Source organism: Ixodes scapularis, unplaced genomic scaffold, assembly GCF_016920785.2.
Source record: "Ixodes scapularis isolate PalLabHiFi unplaced genomic scaffold, ASM1692078v2 PGA_scaffold0__279_contigs__length_252992795, whole genome shotgun sequence".
NCBI classification, from domain to species: domain Eukaryota; kingdom Metazoa; phylum Arthropoda; class Arachnida; order Ixodida; family Ixodidae; genus Ixodes; species Ixodes scapularis.
Window position 1 is genome coordinate 241,034,875 of NW_024609835.1, and position 23,987 is coordinate 241,058,861.

The window sequence follows — 23,987 nt, forward strand, 5'->3', positions numbered from 1 at the left end:
GGCGCTCACTTTTTGGTCTATATATATTCAAAGGAGCAGTATCACATCGAACATACCAATATCGTGTTAAAAAGTCTCGAAAAGGAATTTTAAAACGAATTGAACGAATAGCAAAGAGCAGCTGGTGGATGTCGCTGACGCCTCGTTTGTAATGCCCGTCTAGGAACCTTGACAGCTAGTGACGGAGGTTGTCTCGCCTCCGGCCACGACGAGAGAAGAGGAACCGGAGGAACTCCCCTCTTCTCGAGAATGCCTTTTGTGTGTCGCAGAAGTCGCTATTGTCCCCATACAAGATTATAGAAGATTAACCCGTCACTCAACAATCGTACAAAAGCAGCCGCTTCGGTGGCTGGAACGACTAGGCCATCCTCTCGACGTCAGCCTCGCCGTAGCTTTGCTCATCCCAACACGACCTACGTCACGATTGCGTCGAATGTCACGCGGTCTCCGCTGGGCCTTCTCCGAGCGCTTGCCAGAGTGGGCCGTTTATAACGAAAAATACAGCCACCAGGCTCAAAATACAAACGTGCGATTGTCATTTACGGATATTGTGGATTATATTCAACCTATTTTTGAACACGACGGGAACATTTCAAGTTTTGTTGAAGTATCCCTTTAAAGGGGCCCTGCAATCCTATTTAACCGTCTACCTTTTTTGCGGTTTCCACGTCTCTTGTGGTTCGGGCAACTGAGGAGCCTCGGAGAGAGTAACTGAATATTAGGGCGTCATATTTTAACTGGACGACGTGAAAACCTCCTCCTCCTACAGGGGCGCCCCGTAGTGTGGAACGCGCGCGGCATGTGAAGAAATCGTGACGTTTTCGGTCCTCACATAACCGGGAAGAGACAGCTAGCTAGCCCCGTTTCAGCGCAGCTTCTCTTTTCGGCCTCACCTTCTTTGCCCGTCTTCCCCTCTCTCCCCACATTCCTCAGTCACCGCGGCAAGGGGAATCCTCCGGCGCGGGAAAAGGGGACAGAGGACCAAGGACGTCACGAAGGAGGCTATGCTTTGCTTGTTTTAGTAACTTTAATATAAAGCGAATTTCGAGAAATGAAAAAGTTCACTAAGTTACTACTTTCAGTGCGCTCAGGTTCGGTGCCAATGAGAAAGAAAATCAGTAAAAAGTTCGGACGAGAACGGGAACACTCCCGTTCTCGTCCGAAACAGTGAAAAGCTTCACCGTGAGTTATCCAATACCTGTTCCTTTTTTATGCCCTGTTTTTGTCACTTGCTAAAGCCGACTTCTCTTTGCAGTCCTTCATCTCACATTTTCCTTTCTGCTTTTTTAGATCTATTTTGCACTGGACTAGTTTGTACAACCCCATCGCTGGTGTGTAGGAATTGAAATGTCAGCTTTTGAGATTTTTTTCGTTTATTTTGTGGTTACATTTTTCAATGTATAATTTCTTCCATACTTTCCGTGCCCGACGTCTACTCTTCATTTAAGTTAACCATTTTTCATATTTTAGCTTAGTAATTGTTTTTCTGCCTTCAAAAGACAAGACACCCAGCCATGTCCCCTGTAGCCCATCATTTATTATGTTCCCATGCCCTCTGTGTGCCAATCGGTAAACACATTTAATCGAATTTCCGATACAGATTGAACCGCCATTGCCAAGATCACCACTTCATATATATTATAATTACGCAGTGCTTTGAGTTTTATAATTGTTGAATTTATTTTCGATTCTCTCATTATATTCTCTTCATGGAACATAAAGGAAATATAACCTTTCCTTCGCTCATTGAGCCATACCTCAAGATATTTGTATTTTTCTACATGGTCTTTTACACTGTCTTGTATTTTCCGGGGTTCCCTTTTCCGTCACTAGAAACCACTACTCCAGTCTTGTCACTCTTAAAACTAAAGCCCAAGATGTCCCCTTCTCCACATATTCTAGTTAGTTTTCCCAACATATTCAAAATTTTCGCCATGAGTATTATAAAAATGCTATCGCATTTAATGTTTTAGTGAAGACACAGTGTGTATTTTGAATACATGTTTGAGTACACTGAAGCCCCGTTCACGCGGTAGCGTTTGATCAGGTTACGTTAAGATGCGACTTCAAGTGAGCATCGGGTCTCGCGGAAAGAATAAAAACACAGAAAATACAGAAGGGACAGGCACACACAGTTCTTTCAACGAGCAACTACATTTAAATGATGCCCATTACACTATGATGAACCACCTTGGATACGGAGAAAATTAAGTGAAGACGAAAATACTAGCAGGTACTAGAAAAAGATAAAGAAAAAGGTAAAGATAGCGGAATTTAACTTCCTGAAAAGGATGAAGAAGAAGAAGAAGAAACGGGAGATGTTTTCTATGACAATTCCGGCGCTAGGAAATCCATCTCTGCTGTCGATAACGACACTGAGGGCTCGGAAACATTGTCTGTGGCAGTTTTGATCTTAAAGGCTTCGATGATCTCTCGCCCATACTTGTCTTTGTGTGAGCCTAGCACAGTAGTGTTTGCATAGCTAGGAGAGCAATCTTGGCAGGTGCGGGCGTGGACAACAATCGGATGGTAGGAGTCGGATGACGCCTTGTTGGTTTCGAGAAAGTGTTCTCTAAGGCGAACGTTCAGGCATCGTCCCGTCTGGCCAATGTATTGACTGCCACAACTGAGCGGAATAGAATAAATTGGCTTCTCTTGGCATTTGACGTATTTGTTGAAGTGTTTGATGGTGCATTCTGGTGGACGATTTCCATTATTTACTCTTTGGCACATTTGTTTTAGCTTCATCCGACATGTGAATACTACCTTCGTGTCGAAGCGGGCAGCGAGACTCTTCAGGCGGTGGGAAGTATTATGCACATATGGAATACAAGCCGGGCGTGTGTGGCTGCGTCTATTGTTGTTAGATGATCGGCGGTTGGGCCCTGTAATGAGATGCTGAAGGGTAGTACGGAGGAGGTCTGCTGGATACCCGGCTCGGAGAAGCCGGTCATGCTGACGTTGGACGCTTGTTGATGAGAGATGGGGACAGGATTTTGAACGAGAAGAGGCAAACAGGGTTCGAATAATTCCAAGCTTTACCAATTTAGAGTGGTTGCTGCAAAAAGGGAGGACCGGTTTTTTGGAAAGTTGCTGGAAACTCCAGCATATGCCTTGGGGATGAAGATGAAGCCTTAAATCCAGATACTGGAGTCCCTCTTCTGCTGGTTCTTCACTCGTAAACCTAAGACCCGATGAGCAGGAATCGAATGCTTCACGAATGGCCCGTGAGGAGATGGAGGTCGGATGAATAACAAGATAGTCATCTACGTATCGAAACACTCGGCATTCGGGGCGAAAACATCCAGTCGGGACTTAACTGATCGGTCTATACGTACATGAGAAACACTTCACTGAGTATTGGGGCTAGGCAGGAGCCTATACAAACACCCTTCTTTTGTTTGAATATGTTGCCGTTGTATTCAACGAGAGTTGACTGAAGGTATAAGGCAAGGAGATCTGTGAAATCCTTAACGGTGATCCCTGAGGTATTTTGAATCTTACAGAGACCATGTTCGTGGATCGCTTCAGACACGGACAAGGGTCTAGGCTGTAGTATAGCTCTTCTATGTCTAAAGAAAACATGGAGAGTGGCTGGGTGGTGGAGTGTAGGGAAATAAGGTGCGAGATAAGATCTGTGGAGTTTGAAATCCTAAAGGGCTGGAGGAGCGTCACCGTGGAGGGATGTTTTTGTAGGAATAAGGCCAAGGGGTTTCTGCCAGCAACCTCTTTCAGATACAATGCTTCTGAACGGCACGCCTTCCTTATGTGTCTTGGCTGTGAAAAATACGGAAAAAATACTGTTTTGCAGGTGAACTGAGTGTTTTCCAGAGAGCGGGCAGATTCATCAAAGTGCACAGTCTTTTTGCCTCTGCACGCAGAGATCCTGATGGCCTCTTCTTTAGTTGATCAAAGTTCTTTCCCAGTGCATTCGTGACCTTCTTTCCGTAGGTTCCTTGATCCATGACCACGAAAACACCGGTCTTGTCTGCTTCGAGCAATTTGAGTTGCCCCCGCCGCAGCTCTTCAACTGCTTTCCGAATCGGGAACTCGCCTGCTTTCGGGCTAAACGTATACAATTAGTATACGTTTAGTGTGTTGTTTCTTTACCATAGGCAAAAAGCAATACACTAAAAGCCTTGACACGTGGGGTTTATTTCATCAGCTTCACGCACTAGTGGGACTCTCCACTAGTGTTGCCGCATTGCTATACTTGTTTTACCCTTGTTCCGATATAGTTTCGTTTTTTTTTTTTTTTTTTCAACGAAGTCACATTAAAGCGCAGACCGCATGGCGCGATTTTGCTCGCGATTCAGGCGCGTCGGCGTCAAACTGATGTCATTTCCTGCGCGCGGGCGCGCGTTTTCGCGGGAGCGTTGGTTTCTAGCCGACCCAGAACGAGACGCGCGCGCCGAGGCGTCGAAGCGGCTCTCGCCCAATGAGGGTCGGTCGAATTATTCCGTGATCCTGCACAGTACGCTGTTTCGTATTCAGCACATTTCAAAGTGTTCAAAAGCATTTTTATTTCGCATATAAAAATTGAAAAGGTGTTTCTTTTGACACACGAACCCGTTTTATTTACTTATTTGTTCATTTACTTCTCATTTTGTAGTACTTGCGTCAATATTTACATCGCGTGTTGAGAATTCTGTTATCTGGCAACGCTGATAACGCGGGGCCGGCGGTGCTTGGCTTTGTCTGCAGGCGGGTGCCCCCACGCCAGCTTCCGCGCGTGCGTTCATAGCGGGTCGCGTTTTCGCGTGTAGAAAAACGCGCCATGCGGTCTGCACTTTAGTTACAAAAAAGTTTGTTACAGATAGTATCAGATGGAATACCTCCAGACCTAAAAACAATAGAAATTAAGCAAAAAAAAAAAAAAAAAACACACACACACTAAAATTTAAATAAAAATGAAAGACATTTACGAATCTGTCATGCCAAATTAGAGCGCAGCTCTTGATGTATTTTGATTTTGCGATATACCATGCTAAAGAATTTGAGAAAGAAATATATATACATATATACGTTCAAATGTGGCTGTCGGTGACGTTTCTGGGAGTAGAGGAGGGTACGGAGGAGGGGAGGGAAGGGTAAAAGGAGGAGGAGGAGGGGAGGGTATGGAGGAGGAGGAGGAGCGCCTCCACCGTACCGCCTCCTCCATATCCTCCCCTCCTCCCCCTCCTCCTCCTCCGTACCCTCCCCTCCTCCTCCTCCGCACCCTCCCCTCCTCCTTCGTACCCTCTCCTCCCCCTCCGTACCCTCCCCTTCTCCTCCGATTACAGCGACGGTGACGCCACGGCGAAAACACGGCAAAAGCCGGCGCCGCGCGCTGATTCCCATAGCAACAGCCCAGGACGCTGTGATTCGGACCTATGCCAAGCCGCCACGTCACAGCGTGCGCGCAAGTTGCCATGGGAACTGCCGCGCGGCACCCGTTTTTGTCCATCTTGTGTTCCGGGCTTAAGAACTGCGCTGTAAAAAGAAAAAAAAAAAAGATGCATGAGTGATCATGAAGTAAGTTGAAACAAACTGGCATCTTTTTACAAATATATATTACCTAAGGTCAGTTCCCGAGTGCAGGTTCATGCTATCTACTTGTAATGCACAAAGGCTTTTGATGTTGTTGATCATAAGTTGTTGATCTCCAGACGTTTTGCATTGAGCTTGACTATAGGCCGTTTTGTGACTGGATATCTAGTTGCCTTGAAGGAAGGTCATAAAAGTTTCACGCAGGATTATTTTCATCACCTTATGTTTTGAACAAGCGAGTGCCTCAGGGGTACAGTCTTGGGCCACTGCTATTGAACGTTTTTCAGAATGATTTAGTAAACACTGTACAGCACCTAAAGTTGCTGCAATTTGCTGACGATGTTAAGATTTATAGTGAAATATACTTAATCGCAGACTGCTATAGCTGCGAGCTGACATTAATGGAGTTAATCGGTGGTGTTTGATGAACAATCTTGTACATAACCCCCGTAACAAATTGGTTATTTCTTTTATTCGAAACGCATGCTGCATTGACTATTCTTATCATCTGTTTAATTCGACATTTGTGAGGTAGGGTATATGCGAAAACTAAGAGTGTTGTTCAGTCCACGCCTTCTGTTTAATGTGCACGTTTCCGAAACTGTCCATGACTACGGTGCTAGAGGAGAAGAACATAGAGGGCGAAAACCGGACGACATGTCCATGACTCCTGACGAGTACTAGGCATTATCTCCAGAATTACGCGCCATTTCATTTTTTGTTTTGTGTGTGCATGAATGATTTATATCGAGCTCTTGTTTTAGGGAAGCTGGAGTTCTGTTCATCAGGGGTTTCCCCAGGAATTAAAATTAGAGGGGGTGGGGGGGAGGGGTTAGGGGGGGGGGGGGTTAGGGGGGTGCCTTCGTAATGGAGGAATCGTTGTGAATTAAGGGAGTGCCTTCAGAAAAACAAGGGCGGGTGGAGTGTACATCCCCCCTAGTGGGTTTGTAGGGATATCACTGATGTTCTTTTGTGTGGAATTTTGTCGGAGTGACGCAGTACTCTACCTTGGAGAAGGTGCAGCGCTGTCTTGTGCGTATTGCATACGATAGGTGGATTGGGAGGCGCATTTATTTAGACTATGAAACCCTGCTCCAATTTGCTAGGTGTCGTTTCTTTATGCAAAAGAAAGACGGGAGATATATGGTATTTTTCTTTAAGGTGGTGAGTGCCATAATTGATGCATCGCCTCTTCTTAATCGGATTTCATTTTGTGCATCAAACAAGCGTACCAGAAATATTTATTTGGTTTCGCGCCCACGATACTCTTGGCTCACCCATGGCACGTTTGCAAATTATTTTTAGCCAAAATAAATGCAATTCGCATTTGTTTTCTTCCTTCAATTTTTAAGAGAAGCATGCTTCTCTTAAAACAGAAGCTTAAAACAGACCGCAGAGTCTGCGGTCTGTTTTAAGCTTCTGTTTTAATATTTAAACTCATGCATTTCTCTTCCTTTTTATTTTACTTTCTTCTGGTGAAGACTCTTTTTTATTATTACTGTTTGTTTGGTTGATTTTTCGTTTTCATTTTTATGGAATGTGTACACTCTTAAGGCCGGGAGCTGTTTGTGGCGCACTCTAAGCAGAGCAAATAAATAAATAACAAGATAGGCAGCCTTGAAGAAAGTGGCTTAGGAACTTGTGCTAGAGTTCAATTGCTTGCTTTTTTATTGCATTAAAAACTATGTTGTCCAGTGGCGATGGCCCTCTTTGCTTGCAAATAGTTTGTGTTACATCAAACATGAATAATAAAATATTAAAAACGACCTACAAAAAGTAAGATTTTAATTGCCTTTTCTGCATCCTTTTAATGCCAAACACGCTTTGAAAACATCCATTAATGAATGTTCTAGCTAAGGTGGGAAGGACACGAGTTGCGAGAACTTCCGTGGTTCCTCATTTTTTGAGCTTTCCTATATATCTGGTTGGAAGAACGTGGGTCTTTTTTGCGAAACAAGGACGTGCTGGTAGCCTTTGGGCTACCAGCACGTGAAAATAAGCAATGATATTGTTCTGATTAAAGCAAAGTTGGTGCAGTGACAGTCCCCGCGGCTGGAGACTGCAGACCTCAAAAATGTAAGTATTTTCACGGTATATATGGACATATATTTTCTTTCCTTCGTTTTTATGCCGGTCACCACACTATTATACGATGGTTCAACTATGGCTTAACCACTGATTTCTTGTTTAAACCACGTGATTAGAACGTCAAAACTAGATTCCACTGCTTTGGATTCTACTGGCTGTATCCCTCAAACACCCACAGTTGACACTATATAAATTCAAAGGAGCAAAGAGTCAAAATTGTATTTTTTACCGGATCAAATATATTTGCCACATTTTACGTGCGTTAAAATTGTCTCCCTTTATCCATTGTAGTTTTTTTTTTCGCCCAATACATGACATTTTTTCAACTCGAAGAAGAATATGTTCACATCTTTGCTCATATAGCGCGGTCAACCGCCAAAGATATCCCCATGAAAATGAAGAAACGGGTTTCTAAGCCCCCAGTATAGATACAACGCAATAAAAAATGTTTACGCGAGACATCTAAAGAATTGCCTAAGCGAACTTTGCGTTGGGAGAAATGCCCGTTAACGAAAAAAGTCCGGAAATGAGGGTCGCAAGCGGAAGAACAATAAGCGGTTCCGCATGACCTGGCTGCAGACGCAATACCGAGGACAGCCGCACGAATCCCCTTGATACGAGAAGACCTCTGACGAGGGAGCGTCCTTGGTACCGACCGGTTTCGCACTGGCATCGCCACCGGTCGCTGTGGACGCTGCAGTACACCTTCGGCACAATTGGCATCTATATCAGCATGGTGCGTGGCACACCAGATGCGCTGCTGTTACATGTGTTGCTCTTGCAATGGCCCATGACCAACTGGGCGTCCTTGGCACCCCCGTGTCGCTTTTTTGACTCCACTATTTTCTCGAATGGCTCGAAGCCCGCACTCTACAGCTACTACAAGTGCTCCGGCCTCGAAAGCTCGGCCGACTTCCACAGACGTGTTGAGAGCGCTCTGCATGCGCCTGGACTTTGGCTAGTGGTCAAGGATAGCAGTCTAGACGTCTTTCATCCAAGCTCCTTCGCTCGCGGTGACGTGTCCATCCTGGAAGTAGACAATGTCACAGCGACCACGCTTCCCACTCCCGATGCAAAGGTCCACCGATTTCCAGGACTGGAGGGCTCACTGCGCAGGCTCGTGTACCGAAGGAACAGTACCCTGCCTACGCATTGGGGAGTGCTGGCACGCTTACTAGTACTCGAGGAACTCGAATTCTACGATATGGGCAGTATGGCTCTTGGTGCAGACTTCAACAAACTGCCGAAGAGCGTGACAACCATCCAGGTTCGCGACTGCTCCATCGACTTCGTGGATAGTCTCTGGCTATCGACGCTGAGTAACCTAGAAACGGTCATCGTTACTAACAGTAACCTGAAGACGATTGCCAGGACGATGTTTCCAAGACCAGCGCGACGACTCAAGACCATGGATTTCTGGTTGAGTAACCTCTTTCTTGAATTGCCTACTTGCTTTATTAATGCGAGAAATGCTAGCACTGCTTTCGCCCAGTCTGGCTTTAAATTGAGTAGCCGAAAATCTATCAAATCCTGTACATTATACACTCGCGTCCCTTGGTTTCAGAAATTTAGTTTCGGAATAAGATCGAACCTACGTAGGTTTTGTCTACGCTTTGCCACAACTCACGAGACGGTCCTATAACTAAATAGATTGTCTGCAATCACAAGTAACTACTTACTATAGCCTTATTTAGCGATTTTTTTTTTTTTTTTGCGATCTGGCTACAAACTTGTGTCATCTAAATTGAAAATTTGTTACTGGCGGATACATATTTTTCGTACTACGGAAAACACTAAGCGGTGAAATGCCTTGTCACAGATATTAACATGTGTCATCTAACTTCAACGAGGGAGAGGGGCTGACAGCGATGAACTGGTATCACCAGGCAAAAGTGACCCCCTCCCTCCTGGCTGCCGGCTGGTTGTACAATTTCGACCGCTAAGCACGTGACCGTACCAAATCCTGAGGCTTTTACGCAAAACTGAGCCAAGATTTGTATTGTGATCGCTGTAAAAAAATTACACTATTTTTCAATACTGTTAGCCCAAGAGATCAGTGTCTAGCTCCGATAAAACCCCAAAATACAGCATCGCGGCTGACGGCATCTAGCGGAGCCATTGTGAAGCTGTTCGAGTTTTTGTCGTTAAAGCCACATTTTGGACTTAAACAATACATAACAATTATCTCGCCGTTTCTGCTATTAAAGATGAATACGCAATTATCTATGCGCAGTACTTTGTTAAAATCTAGACGTAAAACTATAAAGTCACGTGTCGAGGGGTAAAAAAAAGTGAAAGCCGTTTACAAATCCCTGTAACGCCGAATTGGAGCGCAGCTCTTGAGGAGGAGGAGTGAAGGGTACTGAGGGGAGGGTAGACCCCCCCTCCTTCTCCTCCTCCTCCCCTCATTCTTTAATATGCTCCGGGGGTCACGTGACCTCGGGGGGGGGGGGGGGGGGTGTCACGTGACTTCGGGGAGGGGGTCACGTGACCTCGGGGAGGCGTGACCTGGGGGTCACGTGACCTTGGGTGTCACGTGGGGGTCACCTCAAGGTCACGTGACCCCCAAGCGACCTCAGGGGGTCACGTGACCTCGGGGGTCACGTGACCTTGGGGAAGAGACCACGTGACCTCGGGGGTCACGTGACCTTAGAGGGGTCACGTGACCCCTCCTCCTTCTCCTCCTCCTTAGGAGGTCACGTGACCTGGGGGTCACGTGGGGGTCACCTTGGGGTCATGTGACCTTGAGATGACCTTGGGAGGGGTCGCGTGACTTCAGGGGGTCATGTGACATTGGGGGTCACGTGACCTTCAAAGGGTCACGTGGGGTAATCTTGGGGTCACGTGACCTTGAGATGACCTTGGGAGGGGTCACGTGACCTGGAGGGGTCACGTGACCCCAAGATGAGCCCACGTGACCCCCAAGGTCACGTGACCTTCAGGTGGTCACGTGGGGTCACGTGACCTTGAGATGACCTTGGGAGGGGTCACGTGACCTTGGGATGACCTTGGTTACGCCGACGCCGACGCCGACGCCGACGGCGACGCCGACGCCGCTCAAGCCGGGAACGGGCCTCTAAGAGCTGCGCTCTAAAACGTGCAACATGGTGGCGGCCGGATGGGGGTCACTTTCAGCTGTCAGTCTATCGCACTAAGCCCCCCTACCTCGTTGTCTAACTTGCACAGGTCGTGGGCAAATACGATTGAGTTATGCCAATCAATGTACGTACCAGGTGACGGCTGACGATGGGGCTGTCAGGGTGTGCGATGAAGATATGCCCGAAATCACTAGTGGCCAATTTCCTCATTTATCTTCCGGAAGATGGGCAGGCGTAATTGCTTGCGAAGGGTTTATTTTGCCTAGTGAAACATCTCAATATTTATGCAGGTTGCTATTGACTAGGATCCGGTTATTATCCGCGAAATCCTCCGGTACTGCTTATTGCAGCGTTCGTCGCGGAATTACAATTTTGGGAATATTCCGATCAAAGGACCAGCTGGGAATTGTTTTGCGCGTGGTGTATTTAAATGCGTAGGTAGAGAGTGATGTTCACAGGAGGGACACCGCCGATAGGCCCATTAGATCGTTCGAACACCGGAGGAATTTTCGAGCGTAACTGCCTACTCTACTCCGTACCTGGATCGCAGCTGATGCTACGAGCCATCCCAGCCGATCCAGCGCTGTGAACGTATCAAATGACTGCGCCCCCCTTGCTCCCCGCACGTCGCTACACCCCGTCCCGATGGTTGCGCGACGGCTTCGGCCTATGGCTTATAGTGTTTTCCGCGCTTCATCGTACGGTGAAAAGAAGCATTGTTCGGTGTCACGTAACCCTAGCGATGTTGGATGTGCCGGAAAACATCGACTATCACACATAGAAAGCTCGAAATTTCACCTTATATGTAGTTATGGGGTACATTTTGTCTGGTAAAATGTCAAGGCGGAACTTCCTTCGTGTGAAAAATTGAGCAGTACCGTGTTAATCCACAGTACAGTCACAGCGGCACATTGATACTTTAGACCCGTGTTGTTGGTAAAAAAAATATAATAAAAAAGGAAACTATTTTCAAACTTTGGTCTAAAAAACATGATTTCCGTATAAGGCTTCTCAAATTAATGGGGCGTGGAGAGAATTCTGCGTTTCCTTATTTCGAGCTCTTTTTGTTCGCGTCGCGCTCATTGAAAAGCATGCTGGAACGGCCTCAGCACGCACCTCGTATTGCTGCGCTCTAGTGTTCTTCCGCAGCACAAAAGCCGCCTGCTTTCATCGCCGTCACCATGGCAACTAACACCGATTTCCCGAACGCCGTCTGCTAGCCAAAGTGTAATAGTCTTGTAATGAGCAGACGCAGACTGTCGCCGCGAAGCGTGAACGCAGGCCCAAGGGAGGGAGGGGGGGGGGGGGGGGGGGGTTATGATACACGCGCCGCCCGAAAAGGTCATTTGGCGTTCGTTGCCATGGTGACGGCGATGAAAGCAGACGGTCTTTTTGCTGCGGAAGAACACTGCGGTGCGTGTTTTATTATATTAGTATTATTATCAATATTATTATTATTTTTATAGTACTAAATATAATACTTTTTAATATTATTATATTTTTTATAATAATAATTATAATACTTATTAATATTGTTATTATTATTGTGTGGTCGGGCGGACAGCTCTGAATTTTTAAAAATCGTAGCTAATTGTGAAACGACGGTTTATTCGAACTCTCAGACGGACTTAGGGCCACGAAATGCGTTTGCGGCAATCTCAAACGTTCTCAAGGTATCATGCGGAAAACACAATGGAAGAATGACAAACATGCGATCCGCGGAAATCGGGAAAGTCATCGTTTTCTCAAAAGAAAATTTTCTCTGACCTAATTTAAAATACTCTAGTATGCACTGACAAATTTTACAATAATGTCCTGTTTTTATAACTTTTATAATTATATCGATATATTTAAAATATTACCGACACTTTAAATCTCGTTATCGTATGTTATGGTAAATATCTCTGCGTACATTGCACAGAGCAATGTGAATAAATGGTAGCGACATTTGTGCGAAATATCTAGAAAGGTCGACATAACAGTGTTATTTTTCGTTTAAGAAATCCGGCACCGTCTAACATAAGCACAAATAAAGAAAGTTACAAAACCTGCAATTGACTATTGTCATGATATAGAGATCCTCACAGATACGGAAAATTGTACCTGAAAGGATTTTCGTTATTATAACATTATTGGGCGTACTAGATATATTTATTTCGTCATATGATACATGCATTTACAATAAAAGAGAGCTCGGTTCTTTTAGAACAATATTAGTTCTTATTAGGTAAGGTAACGTGTATAAATAATGTTATGTTTTACGTTCTAGGAGAAATTCCTTGACTGTTCTGCCGGCGGATATTGGAGAAGAGTGCCCAGCCCTGCGATTTATAAATGTCGCCCACAACATGCTCACTTCCATCGACAAGGTCACCATGTCTTCACTGCGCAACCAAAGAACTTACGTCTACGCGGCTGGTAAGTTCATGGCGCGACTCTTTTTTTTTAATTGCGCACATCGTAACTATTGAGGTTCAGTCGCGAAGCTGCTCCGGTCAGCTGTGAGCAAACTCGGAAAGACGATGCCAATCATATTCTGCTTAAAACCTGATGCAAGCACCCATACGCAGGGGCAAAGTTTTCAGACAGAATGACCAGCTTAATTTCAGACGAGTTTTTTTTGGGGCAGCACCATATTTTGGATGCTTGTTTGGGGCCAAACTGAAGGGTGCTGCCCAACTCCACAAATTAATCACGAACGTAAACCGACACACTCACACAAAAAGTTGACATCCTTTAAAGGGGAGGGGGCGGTTCAAGGATTATCAGACTTTGTCGAATTAACTGCGGGAATCAATATGTGTCACCTATAAAACAAAAAAGAAAAAAAAAGTGTTTTTTTTTGTGCTTTTATTTTTATATATGAAAAAAAAAAAGAAAATTGAAACAAATCGAAGGTCAAAGCGCGTCTCGCGTCGTCTTTCGAGTAATGTACACTCTGGGGGACCACCTGGTGTTTCCCCTTGGGTCCTCTGCTGAGAGACCCCAGCCGCTTCCTCCGCGATTGTGGCCTCCTCAAGGATGGGCATCGTCGAACGTCGCGGCGAGCGATCGACACAAACGATGGTTCGCCGCAGGGCTGAGGGCGAGTGTAACAGCGGAGGGGAAAAGGTTTTGTTCGCTTCCGCGTGTCACCAAAAGACGTGTCAATGTAGCTTCTCTTAACCGCCACACGCGGCTGCAGATGGGCAAATAATTCGTTTTTTTCCCTTCGCGATTACGCAGCGGAATAGCAGCTTTTCTGGCCAAAGTGACGCGTTTTTGCCACTGGTGCCTAGATAAACAGTATAAGAAACACGAACTACAAATGTGGCCTCCTGTATGACAGCGGCTCACAAACACCAGCCTTTCGTCCGTAAACGCCAGAAAAGCAATTTTAAAACGAATAAAACGATTTTCCGGTATCATCTGGTAGTTAGGGGGCTGAGCTTCGTTGGAATGTCTCACGTCACTTGCCCATCAGCAACAGCTCCAAAGCGCGGCGTGTCCGATGGAGGCGCGCAGAGCGAGCGGCGCTTGGCACAGCTTTTAGCTTTAGGTGCACCATACCTGGGGGATTGTAATGCGTTGACGATACAGCTGGTACCACCTAGTGGCGACGATTGTAATTATGGTACCTTCGGCCGTTTTTGCGCCCCTGACGTTGCGAGCGTGACATCACGGGAAAATATACCGAGACACATCACGCCCCCTCGATGGCTGATTTTGAAGCACTCGCCAGAATCCGTCGGTTGGAACAAAAAATATAGCCCTCTGCGAAAAATACAAGTGAGCGATTATAATTTACGAATATCATGGATCCTATCTCTCCCGTTCGAAGTTGCACTACCCCTTTAACACGTGAATGGTGATATACTACTAGTACTTCCACTACTACTACTACTACTATTACTACTAGTACTGCCACTACTACTACTACTACTACAACTACTACTATCACTACTACTACTACTACTACTACTACAACTAATACTACCATTACTAATAATCATAATCGTGATAAAGAAGGAAGAACAAAAAACTTTCAGTCTTTCCACTCTGGTGAAGAAGGAAGGGCAGCGGAGCTGTAGTTTATGTTCTCGGCGGTGGCTTTCTGGGCGAGGGATCTGCTCTTCTTTCGCAAGCGAATCTGAAGCGCTCGACGCAGTGGAACTTGAGGCGATAGCGGCTTCGCGGCGGTTGCGGAACCATTCGCGCTGTGGCGCACTTCGCCGCTCCTTCCGCTCCCGCTCTTCTTCCTCTGAAGAAAGGGCGCGCGGCCCACCCATTAAAAATTGCTTAACAATCTGAAGATGATTTTGTTATTAGCTTAATGTTGCCAGTCGAACACGGTAGATACATCGTAATAACAACACATCATAAGGCCTCTGTAAACCGCCTAATAAAGGCGAATCATAATAATGAATAAAAGCGTGCTCAAGGGTTTCTGGTTCATTACATAGAAATTGTTTGATGCACCTCTCACTGAGCGACGTCTTTACTGTCAAGGTGTCAGTAAACTGAGTCGAAGAAAAACGTTTTGACAGCTGCGGGAATGCACATTTGTTTTACGCGTCGAAGAACATATCCTTTTAAACAGCTTGCATCATGCGGTAGATGTGTGAGAAAGAAGATATCGACGAGGTACTATGGAGTTGATTTCTGGTCGTAATGAGCAACCCTTTATGTAAAAAAGAAAAGCAAAATGAACGTATTTCTGGAACTAAAACGGCACCTCCCATATACTAAAGATATGCAAAATGCCATGAATGGATATATATTTCATCTCCAAGGCTATGACTTTTTTCCAATTCTGTAAATGGTGTAGCGTCTAATAATGACTGTTCTAGAAGTGCGATCACGACATAATCTTTAAAATTTTAATTGCCAACCTAATAACCATAATGCAATTAATTAACCAACTTATTGTAGCGGTTGTTCCCCCAATTTTTGTCCGCCGGGCCCAGCCTGATAAATACACAATGTAGACGGAATTCATGTAACTGTCACACTTTTTTTAATCTGTTTGAATTAAAACCACATACATGTTTTCTCTCACTGGAGAAGTTCTGAGGTGAAACTTATACATACACATTCTCAACAATGAGTTTTTTTGTGCGGTGAAAATGTTTTGTCAAAACTGCAGCTTGGGCGAATTGGTTGAACATGTTACCGACTTTACATATCGTTAGGCTTGACGACTAGTGTGTTAGTAACTCCTCCATCCCTCACCTCGTCGGAAAAGAAAGGGTTAGCATACCTGGCCAGAGGGATATAGTGGACAATTTTGTGTATGGGTTTAATAAACGTAGAAGAAAACAAATTAAGAAAAACAAAACATAGTTGTGCGTTCAGCGCAGTGTGTATACTCTTTTGTGTGTGTGCTAATTTTTTGAGCTCTGTGTGCGCTAATTGGACGCTGTGAAGTCGGTAACGTGCACATTTCTTACATGGCTATTTGATTTTATAAAACGTTACTTTCCAATCGTTACGCCACGGTGTACAAATTTGTGTTATTTATTTATTACGAGCGCGGACGTGAAGGAAGTAAGAAGTTACTTCATTACAAATCGCGCAAAACAACTGCAAATCACCAATCAGACTTGTCGTGCGTTTCTTTACATGCTAACTATTTATTTGGGTAGTTTCAATTGAAATCGAACACGCCTGTCGGGGTGGGTCTTTTGATTTTTTTTTTGAAAAAGATATGTAATTGCCCCATTTATGGAAAGAACAAAACCGCTTTCCGAAATTTTTTTAAAAAATATTTCGCTTCACAAAAAATTATTAAGTGGAGCAGGGTGAAAATCTGTTTTTTACCCGTGATTTTTCTACCCAGTTCTTTACGCTAGTATGAATACGGGAAGCACACAAAACTCACAGTAATGTTTTGTGTTCTTGTATGTTATTTGGAATATTTTTTAGTTCAAAGGAAAATATTTTTGTAGTTTTGTTTATTGAGGTAAAAAATGCCAAACATCGTCTCTTTGACAATCCTGTGACATCTTCAGAGCCTTGTAACTCATGAGTTATTATATTTGTCACTTAATAAATAATATGCGGGTGTAGCCCTATTCATGGCCTATCGACGGGCATAAGTTTTGTTTATTTTATTTACACTGAATTTTTTATATAAAACTTGAAATATCGTCGAAAATGAAATTAATTGATATTTTGAACCCCCTTTATTCAAAAAGGCAGTTTATTATTTCGTTCAATTTTTTTTATTATTGCTGCCGATCATATGAACTTTCAATTGGCTTGATGCGATTTCCCCCTTTTCTTGTTGTATCTTCTCAAGAAGTGATCGAAATCCCTCCCACGTTCTCTGTAGTAGCTAGCGCGAAAAGCATGCTTTTCGCGCTAGCACGAAAAGCATGCTTTTCTGGCCATCCCGCGTCCTGTTCCTTTATCCATAACATGGGTCTAAAGTATCAAACTGCCGCTCTTTAATAATTCTGAAGTGTCCCTATTATATTGGGCCACACGGCTGACAAAAGGTTCTCATATGCTTCGGTCATTGTTCGTGATTCTTCACAAGCTGACTCTCAGCTTAATGCCCGGTTCTGCAGGAAACCCTCTGCACTGCGACTGCGCACTTGCCTTCCTGTCTCGGTTTCCCGAAGTGGCCTCATCGAGCCGCTGTGCCACCCCCGAGCCCCTCAAGGGACGCTACCTGAGCGACGTGCCCAGAGACCTGCTCGGCTGTGTTGAACAGCACAACGTCTCAGTTCGTGGCCCTGGACCCTGACGCGTATCTCGACTTCCTTTCTTGCTACAATGCCGTGCGCAGGCCGTCTCCAAGTCTGCGCAAGTGAGCTCTTACTGGTCGGGGTAACATGACAGGAAACATTTCTGCTGGTTTTCGCGGCTTACTTTTCAAGTACCTGGTTGGTTTTCGACAGTTTCTTGAGGCAGGTCGTTTACAGAGCACGCGCTGCCAAGGTCAGGCGCGCTCCGCTGCGAGGAGGTTGGAGCATTCGTTGCCCCATCTGTGGTGAATAAGAAAATATCCATTACTCCGATAAAGAAGTGAAAATGCGATGATGCCCAACAAAGGTGCCCTCACTGTTGACATGTGGCGTTTTCTCAGAAAAGGTGCTCTAAGGTTTATTTCTACTCTTGTACATGCCACCTTGCATTCATTTGTCAGCGAATCGTTACGCCCCCATTGTTTTACATCTTTCGACATCACTAATCAGCAGCAGTTGGTAATACAAAAAAACATAGAACGTTACAGATGATGCAATAACTCAGTTTAATCGTGAATCCTTTTTGAATAAGTGCAAACAACTTTTGCACATTACAAGTTAATCTTCGTAGTTCCTCTGATCTCCACAATCAGGCAAATATTGGAAAAAAAAAGTTTTTTTCTAATTAAGCTTTGCATCACAAACGCCGCTTTTGAAACGGTTTGCCTCTTTGGAAGCCTGGATTTGTTTTAGTCTGTGTTATCGAGCATCCGATTTGTGTGGTTTTTGTGCTCTTTTGTTTATATTATTGCAGAGACATCGGATCTAGCAAACGCGAAGGGCCTTAAGCAAGCAGGCTGATGATGTCACTATGATAGCGTCAGGGGCCTTTTTCCTCTTTCTTGTACGAAGTAGATATTTGTACGCCTTATTTTAATTTTCTCGCTCAAAGCTATACAGCAACATTTTCGTCTCCAGGCAGTCATACTGAAACGATGTTTTGGTTAGGAAACTGAAAATAGTCTGTTATTTTTTTACCCTAAACATTATGTATCCTAATGCGTACGGATCGCCTTATTTTTGTGGAACACAATCTGTTGTAGAGATAGGCCATTATTGAGGTTTGTCTTTCCAACTTATTGTTGTTTTTGTTTCTAACTCACAAGGGAATAGTTTTTTTAAAGTGATATCTTGATTTCTCTTCGAAATGAGTAACTGCTCCGTGTGCGAGCAAGAATGATAATTTTATATACGCTTATTTGATACCAGTGGAAGGGGACCGAGGACCCTTAAAAATATAATGAAATCCAATGTAATTAATTAAGCAGCGACTGTATTTTCCCTTGGTGAACGCGCCGTCTCTTGAACACTTTGACTACAAAATTATCAATTTCAGGCTCTCCACAAATGTTTCCCTCTCCGATAACGCCACCTAGCTAAATAGGTATAGCGTGTATGGTTAGCACTGCGTTCGTCACAAATATTTAGAAGTTCAAGGCTATTCACACAAATGACGCGCCGTCGATAGGTCTGATTTCCATTCATCTGTTTTTCGGTTTTCTTGTTAACAAATAATCTACCGCTAGAATTTGCCGAATAACCAAATGGCGTTATTGACATTTGGAAAATTCTGATTGAAATAGAGTTTCGAATAGGTACACCTGAGCAGGCGCCAGCGCCTGACAAAGGTTCACGACAGCGACAAGGTATAGCCCTTCATTTACATGCTGCACAACAGCCGATAGCACATAAAAGATTTTCTGTTGTCTCAAGACTGCTGCCGACGTGCGCTTTAAAAAAAGTGCGCATCGTGTAAGCAAGCGGACGCGTTGTTACTCCGTGTTGAAGTCCTTTGCCGGGCGGATATGTGGTGCTGCCATGTAATTTTTTTTTTAAGTGAGAGTTCTTCGCAAATGTCTTTCCTAAGGTTAATTCCCCTTCCTTTTACACGTCTTTTCTCTCACGCTTTTAGGTTTGGGACTAAAGAGATGACATTATAGCAATTTGCAGACATCTGTGCCGTGTTCTGCTTGCGCCCTTTCCTGGCAAAACGGTGGTGACGCTTCCATAGGAATTTATTAAACGTAGAAATGTGGAAATCTCGACTCTCCAATTTTGAACAATGAATCATTAAGCCTTACGTGAGGTTTTTCCTGGCAAACGAGTTTCGTTACAGACATCACCAAAAAGCAACACTAAGATGTGTTTGTTTTTCATGAGTTTTTGTCCTGGGGCTGACAGAGTTCGGTGAGTTATTTCTTTCCGTCAGCAAAATGGGCCGTGGCTCTTACGACCATAAAATTTAGAGTAACATTTATTTTCTAAGTCCTATAATGCATTTAATAATTTCTGTCAAGAGCTGATAATTTAGATTTCTTTAGAAGATATCCAAGAGTCACTTTAGGGACTGAAGAGCAAGTTTTCCATGGATTCCCATCACCCTCCTCTACAACATCACTGTACACTACGGAGAGTATCGACATATGGTAAGCGCAGAAGACATATTACCCAGTGCACTGAAACCTGGTTCGTCTGGAGCAGTTGTCGGGCATCGAGCTGCGCACCTTGATGTTACGGGTTCGATTCCTATTTGGACATACATATTGGTTTAAGGAAGAGTAAGTGTTTGTGTAGATTCTTCTGCTTATGTTTTTATGGTGAATAAACCCGTTGTGCCCGACATGCTCTGCCATGGAATATGTACAGACGGACGAACGAACAACATTCTGAGAAGAGTGACCTACTTACCGAAACATAGGAAGCTTTGAATACCGCTGTAAAGCGTGTGTTCCATCATGTGTCGTTAATTAAAATTAATTACGAAAACGTGATGTCTCAGAAATCAGAAAACATAATCTTTGTAAACATTGTCCTCGTGGAGAGAAGCGAGGGCTCCAAGAACGTCTAACTTTCCTTATAATGTTTAGTCCTCTTCGACGGCGAAGTTTCGAATAAGTGAATCGCAATAATTATTTTTGAAATACGTGACTCGGTAAAAGGGCCTGCATTATAGTATGGCTTGCAAATTGCTGCTTATACGTATTTGTTGACTGTGCGAACAAGTAGTTCGGTGAATTTATATGTAACATTTTTTTTTGTGGAAATGCGTGCACATTTTGCGATGTTTCGCCTATTATTTTTACTAGGATCTTTGTCTGAAACGTTTACAGGTGTCGCTATAAACTTGTTTTATTTGCTGTTTTTAAACACAGACACGTAAAAAAGCAACACCTTAACCTTGAGCCCAGGAGCACAAGACGATAGCTGTTCTGGGGCTATACGAAAAGTTTTCTTTTGGCTACATTTGGGCGACTTTGACCAGCCGTCAAGCGGCTTGAGATCGAACACATCTGGCAACCTTTAACTCTCCACTCCCACCGGAGTAAAAAAACCGTTATGAATAGCATTTCTGAACATTAAAGGAGCGTACGACAATGTGAGTCAGGGAAAACTCTGTGTAGAGTTGAGAGAGTGTGATTTGGATGCACATTTGATTAGGCTTTTGCTACAGACAAACCCATATAATAAGGTTATCTTAACGTGGGAAGCAGAGATAACAGAATCGGCAGAAATAAAAAGAAGACTCAGGTAGGGTTATCCCCTGTCACTTCTACTTTTTATGATATACCTGATTAGAATGAAAAAGAAATTAGAAGAGTGCGATTTAGGTTTTGATGTGTCATATACGAAGAGAAGGAAAAAAGTAAACCAAGTTTTACCAAAAATGTTCGACGCAGACGACATTGTACTGTTTGCAGATAGCCGGAATACGTTACAGGAGCTGATTTAGATCTTTGGAGAGAAGGGGACTCTCTGGGCCTGAAATTCAGTAGTGACAAGTCGGGTATAATAGTTTATAACGATGAGAAGGGGATCCGCTGAAAATTCAAGATGTTTTAATGGAGTATGTAAAGAAGTATAAATAGCTAGGAGTATGGTTGAATGAGAGAAACAATACTTACACGAACAGGAAGAAAATATGCTAAAGAAAGATGGAATGCAGCAGTTATGAAGCACAGAGCGATATAGAATTACGCTAGATATAAAGTTGTTAGGGGAATATGAAAAATAGTCATTGTGCCGGGGTTGCCTTTTAGCAATGCGGTATTATTCACGGAATGTGAGGTCCAGTTGAGCTTAGAGACCCGGCAGAGGAGCATGGGTAGGCTGGCATCGGGGGCACATGGGAATACACCGAACGAAGGAGTACAGGGAGACATGGGCTGGGCATTTTTCGAGGCTAGAAAAGCGATAAGAAAGCTGAAATTTGAACAAAGGATAGGCACAATTGAAGGTACACGGTGGGCGAGAGGGGTATACAAGCATCTATGCTTGAAAAGTCTGAACACTTAATGTACAAACCGAACCAGAAAACTAAAATTTAAATACCGACAGTCAAGTGCTGGTGCAGAGCAGACTACCTCTGTGAAAAAAGAAGTGAAACGGATGTGACACTGGAAGGCACGGTGGTAAATGGTTGGATTTATGCTAACCTACCTCTGAATATTGTTGATTTCATGTTCCTTGTCGCGTTACCAGAAATTTTACTCTCTTTTAGGTTCGATCCATGTCTGAACTGTCACCACCGCCCCTTATGCAAACTTCATTTAATAGAATCGCACCATCCAGTTTGGACGATTTCACAGATCCCTATGTTTTTATCCGGGACTTGAAAAGTCTAGTTGAAAGCTGAAACTGTACTACATTTCGTGTGAAGTGTGCCCACTTTTTGTAGTCATGTTAATTTGTACATTTGATGCTGTGCATGTGTTGTGTTTCTTCTTATTATCATTTTTTTTGTGCGCCTATCTAAAGACGCGCATGGTTGTTTTCGGGCGCATAAAATAAACAATATATTTTAATATTATTATCAATGAAGCCGAGAGAAAGATGTGGGAGGGAAGAATGTATGGAAAATCAGCTTTAACCATGCAAAGAAAAACAAAAACAGAAACTACGGTAGGACTATTGGTATGATAATTTGCGGTGGGGCGCGTTGTTATTCGAGGCTAGAACGGGAGTATTGAGGACTAGGACACATATGACAAGTATGAGGAAATAAATACGCGCTGTGCCGTATGTCAAGGGGAAGACGAGACAATAGAACATGTGGTGTTAAGGTGCACAAGGCTTGCCCCCGCCCTCCCGGAGGAGATGACGTATTTAGCCGGAGCGCTGGGCTTTGCAGACGAGAATGGAAGATTGGATACGTGCATTTTAATAACAAACATGGGATTGGAAGAGTGGTTGAAATTATCTAGGGAGAATTGAATGACGTACAACTGACTGACACAACTGGCGACAGGCGGGACTGGAGAAAATTGGGACTCCCTCTCGCGTGGTATTAGCCCTAAGTTTCCAGCCTGTCTTCCAGTGGACCCGGTGCCGGGGTAACACCGGCTAGGTTTGACCAGAGGAAAATTTCTGACTCCTTCGCATGGGGGAAGAAGCGGGGAAAATGTTTTTAGTTTTTTTGCCCAGACCCCCAAAGGCCATCCTGGTGATATCCTACACAGCCTGGTAATAGTTACAAAATTGCAGAAGGTAAGCAAATTTGCGAAGGAAAGACAGCATATACTTTTGGTTCTTAATTTCTTGGTTAGGTGGCGCAAGCTACCGCCCGTTATAAAGAGTACCGTCGTTCACATCCATCTATCCATCCAACCTTCCCCAGCAAAACTGTGAGATGTCAATAAACCGATCACTGCAAGATGGGTGCCGAGTCCATTCGCAGCCGAGTTGCTTGCAAGGGAAAACTAACAAAGTTAAATACATTCTACATGCCATAGGGAAACCTGTGTTACGCGTATTAAAGCTGGAAATAAAAAAAAAATAATCGCCTTCCTTTCGAAGTTTGGTTATTTGTTCGGAGAGTGTTGGTTTATCGGCAACTTGATTACTGTTGCTTCGCTACAGCCTTTCATTTCATCACGAGGCGCATAGCAACAGCGTTACAGCTGAGTTTCCTAAGCGAGCTGCTGAAGGCGCGGCTGAACGATGCCGAGAGTCACGTGACTGCAGCCTGCGACGTTGCACGAGTAGCTGGTATACTTCGTTTCAGCTTCGGTCCGAGCGCGGCCGATGTTACGAGCAGAAGGGCCAATCAAACAGCGCAGAAAGCGAAACGTCATGGCGTGCTCTCTGCAGTTGATAGGACCAGCCGGTATTCGCCTTGTATCTGTGCGCGCTCCTCCGCCGGATAGTCCTATCAAAAGCAGAGAGCACGCCATGACGCTGAGCTTTTTGCGCTCTCTGATTGGCCCTTCGGCTCATAACATCGGCCGCGCTCGGACCGAAGCTGAAACGAAGTATAGTTATGGCCCCCTTTGCGACATTGAAGGGTAGCTTTTGGTCAGACTTATAAACACTGGATTGCTTGATCCTAATATGTGGTTACGTCGTTGCTTCATTTACTCATCAGAGTCTCGTTTGAGGGTTATTTGGGAACGAGGCTACTATGTAAAACAAAAACTGCTACCTCTTTGGCTTTTCCTAGGGACGTTCTAAGTGCATAACATTTAAGGGCCCCTTCGCGCTCTTTCTTTTGAGAGCGCAATAAGGATGACGCTGAGGGTGTACTGCGAGCATTTTTGAATATATA

The 23,987-nt window shown here is 44.3% G+C and overlaps 1 protein-coding gene across 1 annotated transcript; it reads left to right on the forward strand.

Moving 5' to 3' along the window:
- Positions 1-8,350: 8,350 nt before the first annotated feature.
- LOC8051808 (leucine-rich repeat and immunoglobulin-like domain-containing nogo receptor-interacting protein 4) lies at positions 8,351-17,445 on the forward strand. The gene is made up of 3 exons (XM_040206693.1): positions 8,351-9,036; positions 12,985-13,133; positions 17,267-17,445. Exons 1-3 carry the CDS (start codon positions 8,351-8,353, stop codon positions 17,443-17,445), a joined length of 1,014 nt encoding a protein of 337 aa, XP_040062627.1.
- The last annotated feature ends 6,542 nt before the right edge of the window (positions 17,446-23,987 follow it).